Consider the following 13749-nt stretch of genomic DNA (forward strand, 5'->3'; position numbering starts at 1 on the left):
TTGGTCGTCTCCCATGTAGTCCACTTTGGCTCAAACAACGACGGATGGTGCGATCTGACACTGATGTTCCTTGAGCATGAAGTTCACCTTGAATCTCTTTAGAAGTCTTTCTAGGCTCTTTTGTTACCATTCGGATTATCCGTCTCTTAGATTTGTCATCAATTTTCCTCCTGCGGCCACGTCCAGGGAGGTTGGCTACAGTCCCATGGATCTTAAACTTATGAATAATATGTGCAACTGTACTCACAGGAACATCTAGTTGCTTGGAGATGGTCTTATAGCCTTTACCTTTAACATGCTTGTCTATAATTTTCTTTCTGATCTCTTGAGACAGCTCTTTCCTTTGCTTCCTCTGGTCCATGTCGAGTGTGGTACACACCATATCACCAAACAACACAGTGATTACCTGGAGCCATATATATAGGCCCAATGGCTGATTACAAGGTTGTAGACACCTGTGATGCTAATTAGTGGACACACCTTGAATTAACATGTCCCTTTGGTCACATTATGTTCTGTGTTTTCTAGGGGTACCATCATTTTTGTCCATGCCTGTTTCATGAGTTTATTTTTTTACATAATTCTGTTGAAGCATGGTTGAAAAACAATGTCTGACTTTCATTGGTTAACATTTATAGAATTTTAATTTATTATTACTTTTGTCAGATTAAAGTTATTTCTGTGACCATTGTGACTTTTTCTTTCATTGACCAAAGGGTACCAACAATTTTGTCCACGTCTGTATATATGTACAGACCAAAAGTTCGGACACACCTTCTCATTCAAAGCGTTTTCTATATTTTCATGACTATGAAAATTGTAGATTCACACTGAAGGCATCAAAACTATGAATTAACACATGTGGAATTATATACATAACAAAAAAGTGTGAAACAACTGAAAATATGTTATATTCTAGGTTCTTCAAAGTAGCCACCTTTTGCTTTGATTACTGCTTTGCACACTCTTGGCATTCTCTTGATGAGCTTCAAGAGGTAGTCACCTGAAATGGTCTTCCAACAGTCTTGAAGGAGTTCCCAGAGATGCTTAGCACTTGTTGGCCCTTTTGCCTTCACTCTGCGGTCCAGCTCACCCCAAACCATCTCGATTGGGTTCAGGTCCGGTGACTGTGGAGGAGAGGTCATCTGGCGCAGCACCCCATCACTCTCCTTCATGGTCAAATAGCCCTTACACAGCCTGGAGGTGTGTTTGGGGTCATTGTCTTGTTGAAAAATAAATGATGGTCCAACTAAACGCAAACCGGATGGAATAGCATGCCGCTGCGAGATGCTGTGGTAGCCATGCTGGTTCAGTATGCCTTCAATTTTGAATAAATCCCCAACAGTGTCACCAGCAAAGCCCCCCCACACCATCACTCCTCCTTCTCCATGCTTCACGGTGGGAACCAGGCATGTAGAGTCCATCCGTTCACCTTTTCTGCGTCGCACAAAGACACGGTGGTTGGAACCAAAGATCTCAAATTTGGACTCATCAGACCAAAGCACAGATTTCCACTGGTCTAATGTCCATTCCTTGTGTTCTTTAGCCCAAACAAGTCTCTTCTGCTTGTTGCCTGTCCTTAGCAGTGGTTTCCTAGCAGATCTTCTACCATGAAGGCCTGATTCACACAGTCTCCTCTTACCAGTTGTTGTAGAGATGTGTCTGCTGCTAGAACTCTGTGTGGCATTGACCTGGTCTCTAATCTGAGCTGCTGTTAACCTGCGATTTCTGAGGCTGGTGACTCGGATGAACGTATCCTCCGCAGCAGAGGTGACTCTTGGTCTTCCTTTCCTGGGGCGGTCCGTATGTGAGCCAGTTTCTTTGTAGCGCTTGATGGTTTTTGTGACTGCACTTGGGGACACTTTCAAAGTTTTCCCAATTTTTCGGACTGACTGACCTTCATTTCTTAAAGTAATGATGGCCACTCGTTTTTCTTTACTTGGCTGCTTTTTTTCTTGCCATAATACAAATTCTAACAGTCTATTCAGTAGGACTATCAGCTGTGTATCCACCTGACTTCTCCTCAACGCAACTGATGGTCCCAACCCCATTTATAAGGCAAGAAATCCCACTTATTACACCTGACAGGGCACACCTGTGAAGTGAAGACCATTTCAGGTGACTACCTCTTGAAGCTCATCAAGAGAATGCCAAGAGTGTGCAAAGCAGTAATCAAAGCAAAAGGTGGCTACTTTGAAGAACCTAGAATATGACATATTTTCAGTTGTTTCACACTTTTTTGTTATGTATATAATTCCACATGTGTTAATTAATAGTTTTTGATGCCTTCAGTATGAATCTACAAGGTGTGTCCAAACTTTTGGTCTGTACTGTGTGTGTGTGGATAGATATATCTATCTCGCGAAAATATATATATATCTATCACACACAGACACCACACCTATGGATACACTTAAAGAGGACCTTTCACCGCACTTACTATTATCCCCGGATGCCGCTCCGTTCTCCTGCTATGCCCTCCGGTATCTTCGGTCACAATGGTAGGCGGAGTCTGCCCTTGTTCTGCTGTAGCGCTGGCCAATCACAGCACAGAGCTCACAGCCTGGGAGGTTATTTTGTCCCAGGCTGTGAGCTCTGCGCTGCGATTGGCCAGCGCTACAGCAGAACAAGGGCAGACTCCGCCTACCATAACTTAGTGACTGAAATCTCCGCCTACTATAACTTCGTGAGCGAAGATACCGGAGGGCATAGCAGCAGAACGGAGCGGCCCCCAGGAATAATAGTAAGTGCAGTGAGATCCCCGGGCGCCGCTCTACATGTCTGTATACTTAGTTCACATTGTCATAATCGGTGAAAGGTCCTCTTTAACACATACGTGAGCTTTTCTAGACTCCTGATATTGATGAGCTAGCCTCATCAGAATCTGATCCATGAGGATCCATCAACCTGCACCGCCACCAATCAGCTGTACCTGCAGCCTCCGATGCCAGAACTAGCACTTTCAGTATAGGCACTAGCACAGTGTAGTGGGCATGTCTGGTTACTGTAGCTCAACATCCAATTACAGTTGTCCCTCAAGATACAATGGCCTCGGGATACAATATTTTCAACATAAAGGGGTATTTTCTCAGCCATAATGATTTGAAACCAGACTCTACATACAACAACTCGGATCCAACCAGTCCAGGGCACTTCTCTGGTAAAATAGCTGGATTAGTTGCTATTTAAGCAGCTATTCCTGACTGTTACATGTAAGGACCTGTTTTATATGTCTTGGTTTATATTGTAACTTGAGACAACTGTACTTTAATGAGAACTGAGCTGCAGTAACCTCTCTACATCTTAGTCTTCATTCAGGTAATGAGAGTTTTTGGAACCGCGCTGCTCTGGACTATAATCTCCGGTCAATAAGTGGATGGTGCCGGGCTCCAACACCTTTCCTTTCCACCCAAAAAAGGTCCAATCTTCCACAGATGGTTTCCTCTATAGGGTTCAAGGAAATTGATACAATAGTGAAGCACCCTTTGGCTTGATGTTATTAAAAGGTTTTATTATACTCACAAGAGTCGATCAACAAAAGGCATATATCAATAGATACAATCGTCTGGTTTCTGCCCGACCCGGGTTTCGCTGCCTCGCTTCTTCAGGGGCGACAACTGCGCATATGCGCAATGGGGCCCTTTAAATAGCCCAGCTTATTTCGATAAATGAGCCGGCGGTGATCCGGATCAAATCCCAACATTGCAGAAAAGTTTCCCATCATGCATTTTACAAGTATCTTCATATACCTTCCCATTCCGCATAAAAATTAACACATATACATATAAATAGATACAAAATTATAAAACTCTTGCTGTTATAAACAACTTGATCTCCAACACATTTATCTCTTATTCATCATTATTTTATACACCGCAATATTATTTAGTGGATATAGATCTTCATCCCACTTAATTCACCTACAACATTACATAAATCGTCCGATTTTCGATATGCTCTATACTTAAATATTCAAATATTCACAAAGCCGTCATTAATCCTCCACCCACTTTTGTGACGTCGCTTGGGTGCTCCGAACCCCGCCTCCTCCCTCCGACATCCGCGTCACACTCCGTCGCCATGACGTAGTTCGAAGGTCCTCAAGGAGCAGGGTCAGGAGAACCAAAGCAAAGCGACTGGTCAGGGTGTTCTACAGTTAGCATGGTTTCAAATCAAATTCAATATTTAACCCACCTGGCTGTAGGGTTCCTAACTGATAAATCCACTCTACCTCCTTTCTATTGATTTGCGCCAGTGAGTCCCCCCCTCGCCAGTGTGGCTTGACCATCTCTACACCCACAAATCTTAAACCCTTTGGGTTTTTTTCATGCGCGAATTTGAAATGGTTGACCCACAGTGTATCTGCCCATTTCAAATTCGCGCATGAAAAAAACCCAAAGGGTTTAAGATTTGTGGGTGTAGAGATGGTCAAGCCACACTGGCGAGGGGGGGACTCACTGGCGCAAATCAATAGAAAGGAGGTAGAGTGGATTTATCAGTTAGGAACCCTACAGCCAGGTGGGTTAAATATTGAATTTGATTTGAAACCATGCTAACTGTAGAACACCCTGACCAGTCGCTTTGCTTTGGTTCTCCTGACCCTGCTCCTTGAGGACCTTCGAACTACGTCATGGCGACGGAGTGTGACGCGGATGTCGGAGGGAGGAGGCGGGGTTCGGAGCACCCAAGCGACGTCACAAAAGTGGGTGGAGGATTAATGACGGCTTTGTGAATATTTGAATATTTAAGTATAGAGCATATCGAAAATCGGACGATTTATGTAATGTTGTAGGTGAATTAAGTGGGATGAAGATCTATATCCACTAAATAATATTGCGGTGTATAAAATAATGATGAATAAGAGATAAATGTGTTGGAGATCAAGTTGTTTATAACAGCAAGAGTTTTATAATTTTGTATCTATTTATATGTATATGTGTTAATTTTTATGCGGAATGGGAAGGTATATGAAGATACTTGTAAAATGCATGATGGGAAACTTTTCTGCAATGTTGGGATTTGATCCGGATCACCGCCGGCTCATTTATCGAAATAAGCTGGGCTATTTAAAGGGCCCCATTGCGCATATGCGCAGTTGTCGCCCCTGAAGAAGCGAGGCAGCGAAACCCGGGTCGGGCAGAAACCAGACGATTGTATCTATTGATATATGCCTTTTGTTGATCGACTCTTGTGAGTATAATAAAACCTTTTAATAACATCAAGCCAAAGGGTGCTTCACTATTGTATCAATTTCCTTGAACCCTATAGAGGAAACCATCTGTGGAAGATTGGACCTTTTTTGGGTGGAAAGGAAAGGTGTTGGAGCCCGGCACCATCCACTATTGACCGGAGATTATAGTCCAGAGCAGCGCGGTTCCAAAAACTCTCATTACCTGCATTTCCAGTGTGATACACCTACCACACTACTCCGGAACCAGCAGCAGCACAAGCAATCTGTCCGTGTGAGGATACAGGACTGACTCTTTTATTGTTGATTTAGTCTTCATTCAGACTGCTAGTTCTGGTGCCAGAGGCTGCAGGGAATGGATGATTTGGCGTGGTACTGAGATGTCTGACACCTACTGATCAGATGTTGATGTCCTATTCTTTATCCATATCAGGAGCCTGGAAACCCATTTAAACAAATAGCTCGGACATAGGCCTCTTGCACACGACCGTAGGGCTTTTTCAGTATTTTGCGGACCGCCCCAAAAAAAATAAACGGATTTGAAAAAAATATGGATGACGTCCATGTGCATTCTGTGTTTGTTTTTTGTTTACGGAACAGCTGGCCCCTGATAGAACAGTACTATCCTTGTCCGCATAACGGACAATAATAGAACATGTCCTATCTTTGAACAGAAATACGGAAACGGAAGGCATACGGCGTACCTTACGTTTTTTTTTTTTTTTTTTTTTCGGATCCATTGAAATGATTGGTTGCGTATACGAAAAGGAATGTAAACGGGAAAAGAAAAACCTTTGTGTCCATACAGTGAGAAAGGCAGTGAGAAAAGACTTTGTATGGACCTGTAATGTATTTGTGGGTACGAGAGTGCAGTGTGTATTGCAAATTGTATGTGCAAAACACCTTCTAGAACTACCAGTCCGGTTCCACTGATGTTGTAAAGTCACTTTATGTAACCGAAAATGCGGTCAAGTATATTACAAAGTTTGGGAAAATTTAAAAATACAATTTTTTTTTGTTTGTTTTTTGTTTACTGCTCCTATGCAAACCTTTGTTTCTAGGTCCTCTACTCTTCTCCCTCTATACAGCCCCCATTGGACAGACTATCAGTAGATTTGGCTTTCGATACCATCTCTATGCTGATGACATCCAACTACACACTTCGTCCCCTGACATCACCCCTGCTTTATTACAAAACCCCAGTACTTGTCTGGCAGCTGTCTCGAACATCATGTCCTCTTTGTATCCAAAACTGAACCTCCCAATAACAGACCTTCTTGTCTTTCCCCATCTACTAACTCACCTAAACTTGATACTTCAATTTCGGTCTGCAGCACTATCATAACTCCTGTGCAACATGCCTGCTGTCTTAGGGCCACGTTTGACTCCGCTCTCTCTTTTGTTCCCCATATTCAATCACTTACACGCTCTTGACGTCTGCACCTCAAGAATATCGCCAGAATACGCCCTTTTCTCACGGTGGAAACTGCAAAAACTCTTGTTGCCTTGATTAATTCTCGTCTTGACTGCTGCAACGCATTTACTAATCTGTCTCCCTCTCACTAAACTCTCCCCCCTTTCAGTCTGTCCTAAATGCTGCAGCCAGGCTCATCTATCCATCCAACCGCCCCGGAATATTAGGTCAATTCACAACTTCTCCACCTTCAAACGTGCCTTAAAAACACATCTTTTCAGGCAAGCTTATCGAGCTACCTAAACTGACTATTCCCCGACTAAACCTCCCCCCACCAACTCCTCTGGTCTAAACTCAATCCTCTAGCAGTCCCAAACCCGAAACAGATCAGCCGGCACCACTCCTGTCAGTTCAATGATGGCTCAAATCCTACTTATCACAACCTTATGTGTCACCCCCAATTCCTCATAGATTGTAAGCTCTTGCGAGCAGCGCCCTGACTCCGTGTTTCACTTGTGTATTAGCCAGTTACTTTTGTTTTGTACATGAACCCTATGATTTTGTAAAGCACTGCGGAATATGGTGGCGCTATATAAATACATTTTTATTATTTATTCTCTGTGGGAACAGACTATCAACAAATCTTGTCTGATTCTGCTTCCATCTAACCCCTACTACTACTGTATTGTCGTGAGGTAAGAAACAAGTAGGGGACAAATGGACGTGGAGTACGATGCTGGATCAGACTGCACAGGGCTTGATTGTAGCCTGTAACCAGGAGCAGGAAGAATGTATATACTGATTCCAAATGTGAGTATAACCTTTTTTAATTATAATATTTTTTTATTTTATTTTTTAGTCTTTATAGGAAGGATCTTGGGCATTCGCCAGAGACTCTGAATGAGGATAAGATGAAACGGGCACATTACCTCAGCCCTAAGGTGCCAGATAAGGTAATGCGAGCTCTGGTTAACGCTTGTCAGCCATGTTATATGTACTGTTCTACATTATCGCTTCATCTTTGTAACCAAGAAATCCCATCGTAACCCAAGACCTCCATTCCATGGTCTGTCTTGCAGGATCTCTATGCCACAGTGCTGGACCAGCTCACTCCAGAGGACGTGCGAGTCCTAGTGGAGACTGAAGATGAACTCTCACGCTGTGGACAGTTTGAACGAGTCTTCCCTTCCGCCATCTCCTCGCGATATTTGCGTTTCTTTGAACAACAACGTTATTTCAATATTCTCACCAACCAGTGGGAGCAGAAGTACTATGCCAACAGGGAGAAAGGTAAGCAGCCGACGGGGAAACCCTCACATGGGCTAAATTCAAAGGAGGCGTCCCTCAATGAAATATTACATTTATCTGTTAGATCATGTAAAGCGATGGTCTCCAATCAGTGACTTTCCGTATGTTACAAAACTGCAACTGAAGACATTCAGGGCACGCAGTTTATTGTAGTTTTTGTCTAGCATTTTGAGGAAACATATCAATGACCTTCGTTATATAATATTATTTTTTGGGGCTACCAAAATTCTGAGCTGTTGGATAACATCCCTAACTGGTGTATTGACTGTTTGCGAAGGTAAAATTGTGCTCTGTGTATATACGGTTACATACTTGTTATTACGCCCCCTGCTGTCCTTTTTAGTTTCCTCTTGTAACATCCACCAAATGTGTACAGTACCGGTGGACACACATGCCCAGTAGCTTGGTCCCTCCATATGTAGCTTTGGCTGCTTCTTCATCTGGTGTTGGGACCAAGCCACCCCAGAGCGCCTCCTTTCTTGGTGAGAAGTGGTTGGTCTTTATTAACGTGAACCACTTCCTCTGCTGAGTTATTCCTGTATATGTCTATCTGCGTTTTTATTGTTCATTAGGACGAGAACTACTGGGAAGCTTATGCTTGATGAATTATCACACTGGTTCTGCTCCACACTCCTCTCTGGTAAGTCAGGTCTTGGCATTGATTTGACCTTCTCATGTAGATACAAAGCGGGGTCCACATTGTGGAACTGAAATGATGTTGTTTCCCCACCATTAAATATCATATTGCTTGGGAAAATGAGGCATATTTGCCTTTTACATGCATCAGAAACTACCCAGTGAAAAGTTCTGACATTTGCTTATCGTGGTCTCCTCTGGTGTTCATTTACTTGCCATACATTTTGACCACCAGGTGGTGCTATATTATGCAAGTAGATCCGTCTACTGAACTTGGTGGTGGTGCACAACCGTGCTCAGTCATTCTCCCCACAGTCAGTCAGGTCTCTGCATACGGATCCTCTGTTCAGTACAGAGCAGCTAATGAAATGGCTTTTGTGCTTTGTTTGCTAGGAGAGGAGCAGAGCCTCTGCAGCGACATGGCAGCATCTCTGAGCAGACTCCTTTTGGGAGCAAGTATTGTCTGCTGCCAAAGGGGGAAGTAGACTGATTCTCAAGGGTCTGCCCCCTAGCAGTACAGATTAGCAGTAGCACCAAAGGGAGCACATGGAAGTACAGTGGCGGAAATAATTATTTGACCCCTCACTGATTTTGTAAGTTTGTCCAATGACAAAGAAATGAAAAGTCTCAGAACAGTATCATTTCAATGGTAGGTTTATTGTAACAGTGGCAGATAGCACATCAAAAGGAAAATCGAAAAAATAACTTTAAATAAAAGATAGCAACTGATTTGCATTTCATTGAGTGAAATAAGTATTTGAACCCCTACCAACCATTAAGAGTTCTGGCTCCCACAGAGTGGTTAGACACTTCTACTCAATTAGTCACCCTCATTAAGGACACCTGTCTTAACTAGTCACCTGTATAAAAGACACCTGTCCACAGAATCAATCAATCAAGCAGACTCCAAACTCTCCAACATGGGAAAGACCAAAGAGTTGTCCAAGGATGTCAGAGACAAAATTGTAGACCTGCACAAGGCTGGAATGGGCTACAAAACCATTAGCAAGAAGCTGGGAGAGAAGGTGACAACTGTTGGTGCGATTGTTCGAAAATGGAAGGAGCACAAAATGACCATCAATCGACCTCGCTCTGGGGCTCCACGCAAGATCTCACCTCGTGGGGTGTCAATGGTTCTGAGAAAGGTGAAAAAGCATCCTAGAACTACACGGGAGGAGTTAGTTAATGACCTCAAATTAGCAGGGACCACAGTCACCAAGAAAACCATTGGAAACACATTACACCGCAATGGATTAAAATCCTGCAGGGCTCGCAAGGTCCCCCTGCTCAGGAAGGCACATGTGCAGGCCCGTCTGAAGTTTGCCAATGAACACCTGAATGATTCAGAGAGTGACTGGGAGAAGGTGCTGTGGTCTGATGAGACCAAAATAGAGCTCTTTGGCATTAACTCAACTCGCTGTGTTTGGAGGAAGAAAAATGCTGCCTATGACCCCCAAAACACCGTCCCCACCGTCAAGCATGGGGGTGGAAACATTTTGCTTTGGGGGTGTTTTTCTGCTAAGGGCACAGGACAACTTATTCGCATAAACGGGAAAATGGACGGAGCCATGTATCGTGAAATCCTGAGCGACAACCTCCTTCCCTCTGCCAGGAAACTGAAAATGGGTCGTGGATGGGTGTTCCAGCACGACAATGACCCAAAACATACAGCAAAGGCAACAAAGGAGTGGCTCAAGAAGAAGCACATTAAGGTCATGGAGTGGCCTAGTCAGTCTCCGGACCTTAATCCAATCGAAAACCTATGGAGGGAGCTCAAGCTCAGAGTTGCACAGAGACAGCCTCGAAACCTTAGGGATTTAGAGATGATCTGCAAAGAGGAGTGGACCAACATTCCTCCTAAAATGTGCGCAAACTTGGTCATCAATTACAAGAAACGTTTGACCTCTGTGCTTGCAAACAAGGATTTTTCCACCAAGTATTAAGTCTTTTTTTGTTAGAGGGTTCAAATACTTATTTCACTCAATGAAATGCAAATCAGTTGCTATCTTTTATTTAAAGTTATTTTTTCGATTTTCCTTTTGATGTGCTATCTGCCACTGTTACAATAAACCTACCATTGAAATGATACTGTTCTGAGACTTTTCATTTCTTTGTCATTGGACAAACTTACAAAATCAGGGAGGGGTCAAATAATTATTTCCTCCACTGTATAAGCTGTACATTTATTTGGAAACTGCTATTGGCAGCTTTTCTGGACTTTTTGCATTAAAACGGGTCATGGCATGACTCCTTAAGGGTCTGGTATGTGTCCCACACAATAAAGGGCTACAGCTACACAGCAACATGCCGCAGAAAAGTCACATAACTTTTTTGTAATGATGGGCAATGGTGTCTCAATGCAACATGCTTGCGACTGTCTCATTGAAGCATGTTATTTTGCGGCACCATTGACTATCGTTACAAAAACAATTACATGACTTTTCTGCGACAAGAAGTCACGCAACATGTCGCCGTGTAGCTGAACCCTTAATCTGAGAAATATGCATGGATGGACCCATATAATATCTGGCTCCTTATGAAGCTCCTCCATAAGAGATTTTCGTTGTATTATCATTTTAAGGGCTTGTTCACAGAAACGTAAGGGCTCCGTGCCTGTGCTGCGGTTCCGCATACGGCGGTTCCGCAATGCACGGGTCACCAGGCGTGTGCACTCTGTATCACAGATGCAGACCTATTCACTTGAATAGGTCCGCAAATTCAGAGATGCACTACGGAGTAACTTGGTCTATCTTTTTACGGATGGATCGCAGACCTTATTCAAGTGAATGGGTCTGCGATCCCCATGCGGCTGCCCCGCGGCCATGCCGGTGCATTGCGGACCACAATTTGCGGCCCGCAGCACAGGCACGGAGCCCTTACGTTCGTGTGAACAAGCCCTAAGGTTGTGCTTTCTTCCTTTGATCACGACAGAGATCTCGCGGTCAGAGTGCAACGTGTCTGAATGGCTACCACAAAGGGGATGCTGCAAAATCCAGGTCAGTGTTTACCTGAGTCCCACCAGATGGCGGTGTTATTTCATTGCCTGTCTCACTGGGGGTGCAACATCTTCTTCTCACAGCTGTACTTTTGTAGGAATTTTCACTATTAACCCCTTGCCACCCTGTAGTATACCCAAGCCATCTGGGATTGGAACTGACTCCACCACCTTAGATGCCACAGCCAATGCCCATCGTGGCATCTAAGTGGTTTGATAGGAGTGTTTCCCTTGTCACCCCCATTACAATTCAGCCTCAAGGCAAACTGTCCCAGTATTCTACTTACAGGCCTTCTAATAGGCTGCCCATCCATACTGGTATAAATACACTGCATTACATAAATGTCACGGTTTGAGTGTGCGTAATATATATATTTTTTCTGTATCTGAAACAGATTGCCACCTTCTCCAGATGAACAACGGAAACAACTTAAGACTTCCCCTCTCCATCAGAGTCCCGTGGTCCATCAGCCGCAAGATCTCAGCCCCAGCCCCCTCCTATCTCATATTCTTTCCAATGTGCCAGAATCGGCATTGGTGATGTGATGCGCGTCGCTCCATGTCCTCTGCCCCACTTAAAATCTACCTCAGTGGATGATGAGTTCTGACCGTACACACCGACCAAAACATCTGTGACAAAGGTGCGGGGCAAGGAGGCAGACTGATCGCTGTGCTTCCAGCAGAAAATGCAATACAGCAAGGAGCAATCAAGACCGGATTTCATGTGTATTTTTATAACGTGTTAGTAAGTGCCTGGGATGAAAGTGTCCGCTGTGAGTTGTGCTCCTTTCTAATAATTTCCAGCAGCGGGATCATTTGCCTTGTTTTGGGTTCTTGGTCTCATGGGCTCCTTGAATTGTCTTATTCCACATTCATGGGGTACCTTAGTCCTATGCACAGCCAGATCCAGGCCTTAGAGTAGGGAAGATGTTGTGGCTGAGTGTGTGTTTCCTTTTTTTTTTTTTTTTTTTTCAAAAATAATATATTAATAATAAATAAAAATTATAAAAGTGACAACTGAACCGACATTTTCTTATGGAAGGTGAGGGGTTGTATTCAGCTGGAAAAATACAACCTGTAGGGGGAGATTCATCAAACTTGTGCAGAGTAGAACCGGCTTAGTTGCCCATAGCAACCAATCAGATCAATCCTTTCATTTTTCAAAGGAGCTGTGGAATCTGATTGGTTGCTATGGGCAACTAAGCCAGTTCTACCTTGATGCATCTCCCCCATAGTTTTTAGTTGGTGTTCATGGTTAGTGTTTTGAGCGAAGCGAGCTTCGGATGCTACATCCGAAGTCCCTTCGTTCAAAACTTCGGAATAATACTGTATGGAATGTATGGGCTCTGATGAGCCGCAGTTATTCACGAAGTCGCGTGTGACTTCGTTGAATAACTTCGGAAGTTTTAAACCACTTTAAAACTTGAAACCGAACTCCGCTTCACTTCCGAGGTACTAGTCGGAACCGAAGCAGAGTTCGGTTTCAAGTTTTAAAGTGTTTTTCCACTTAAATAACTTCACGTGCGACTTTGTGAACAACTGACTTCGACTCATCGGAGCCCATACATTTTAATACTGTACGGAGACGGATCTCCATACAGTATTATTCCGAAGTTTTGAACGAAGTGACTTCGGAAGTAGCATCCAAAGCTCACTTCGCTCAACACTATTCATGGTGGTCATCTGCTTTCCTCTGCTGCAGCTGAAGCCTGCGCACGCTTTCTGTAGGTCCATATAGCGGATTCAAGTGTAGTCTCCGTAGTGCCCATCACAACCAGTCAGATTTTCAGCTCCCAGTGGATCCAAAGTAGGATTGGCAGGAAGGAGAGATGTCCTTCATATGTAGTCTACATATCTGGCCCCAGGGGTGCAGCATCATTTTTTTTTTTTTTGGTAAAGGCAGTATAAATGAGTAAACCTTTTGGCTGAGCCAGTACCTCACTATGTTCAATATCTCTGCTTGCTGTTGGTGAATGAAACCTCTTCTGACCTAGTCCAGCTCACTTGGTTCTAGTTCGTATCCGTGTAGGGAAGAGTCTATCTGCTTGGAGTCCTGGACAGAAGGGAGATTTGCACTGCTGTTGTATGCAGCTTACTGAGGATTTTCAGCTCTGATACATTGTAACAAACCCTGAGCTATGCAATCAGGACTTGGACGCAGTGGATTGTCTTCAGAATGTATCTTATAGATTAATTCGCAGCATTGAC

General features: G+C 43.7%; 1 protein-coding gene across 3 annotated transcripts in view; it reads left to right on the plus strand.

Moving 5' to 3' along the window:
- The window catches only part of TTLL4 (tubulin tyrosine ligase like 4), a 49486-nt gene extending 37004 nt beyond the window's left edge, over positions 1-12482 (plus strand). For 2 of the 3 annotated variants that reach the window (XM_044303575.1, XM_044303576.1), the window contains exons 15-19: positions 7462-7555; positions 7682-7892; positions 8483-8550; positions 11478-11542; positions 11937-12482. In XM_044303575.1, the coding sequence (XP_044159510.1) occupies positions 7462-7555; positions 7682-7892; positions 8483-8550; positions 11478-11542; positions 11937-12087 (589 nt within the window). In that variant the 3' untranslated portion in view covers positions 12088-12482. The remainder of the gene's footprint in view (positions 1-7461; positions 7556-7681; positions 7893-8482; positions 8551-11477; positions 11543-11936) is intronic. The other variant, XM_044303577.1, reaches the window with a different exon arrangement.
- The last annotated feature ends 1267 nt before the right edge of the window (positions 12483-13749 follow it).

Source organism: Bufo gargarizans, chromosome 8 (genome assembly GCF_014858855.1).
Source record: "Bufo gargarizans isolate SCDJY-AF-19 chromosome 8, ASM1485885v1, whole genome shotgun sequence".
Taxonomy (NCBI): domain Eukaryota; kingdom Metazoa; phylum Chordata; class Amphibia; order Anura; family Bufonidae; genus Bufo; species Bufo gargarizans.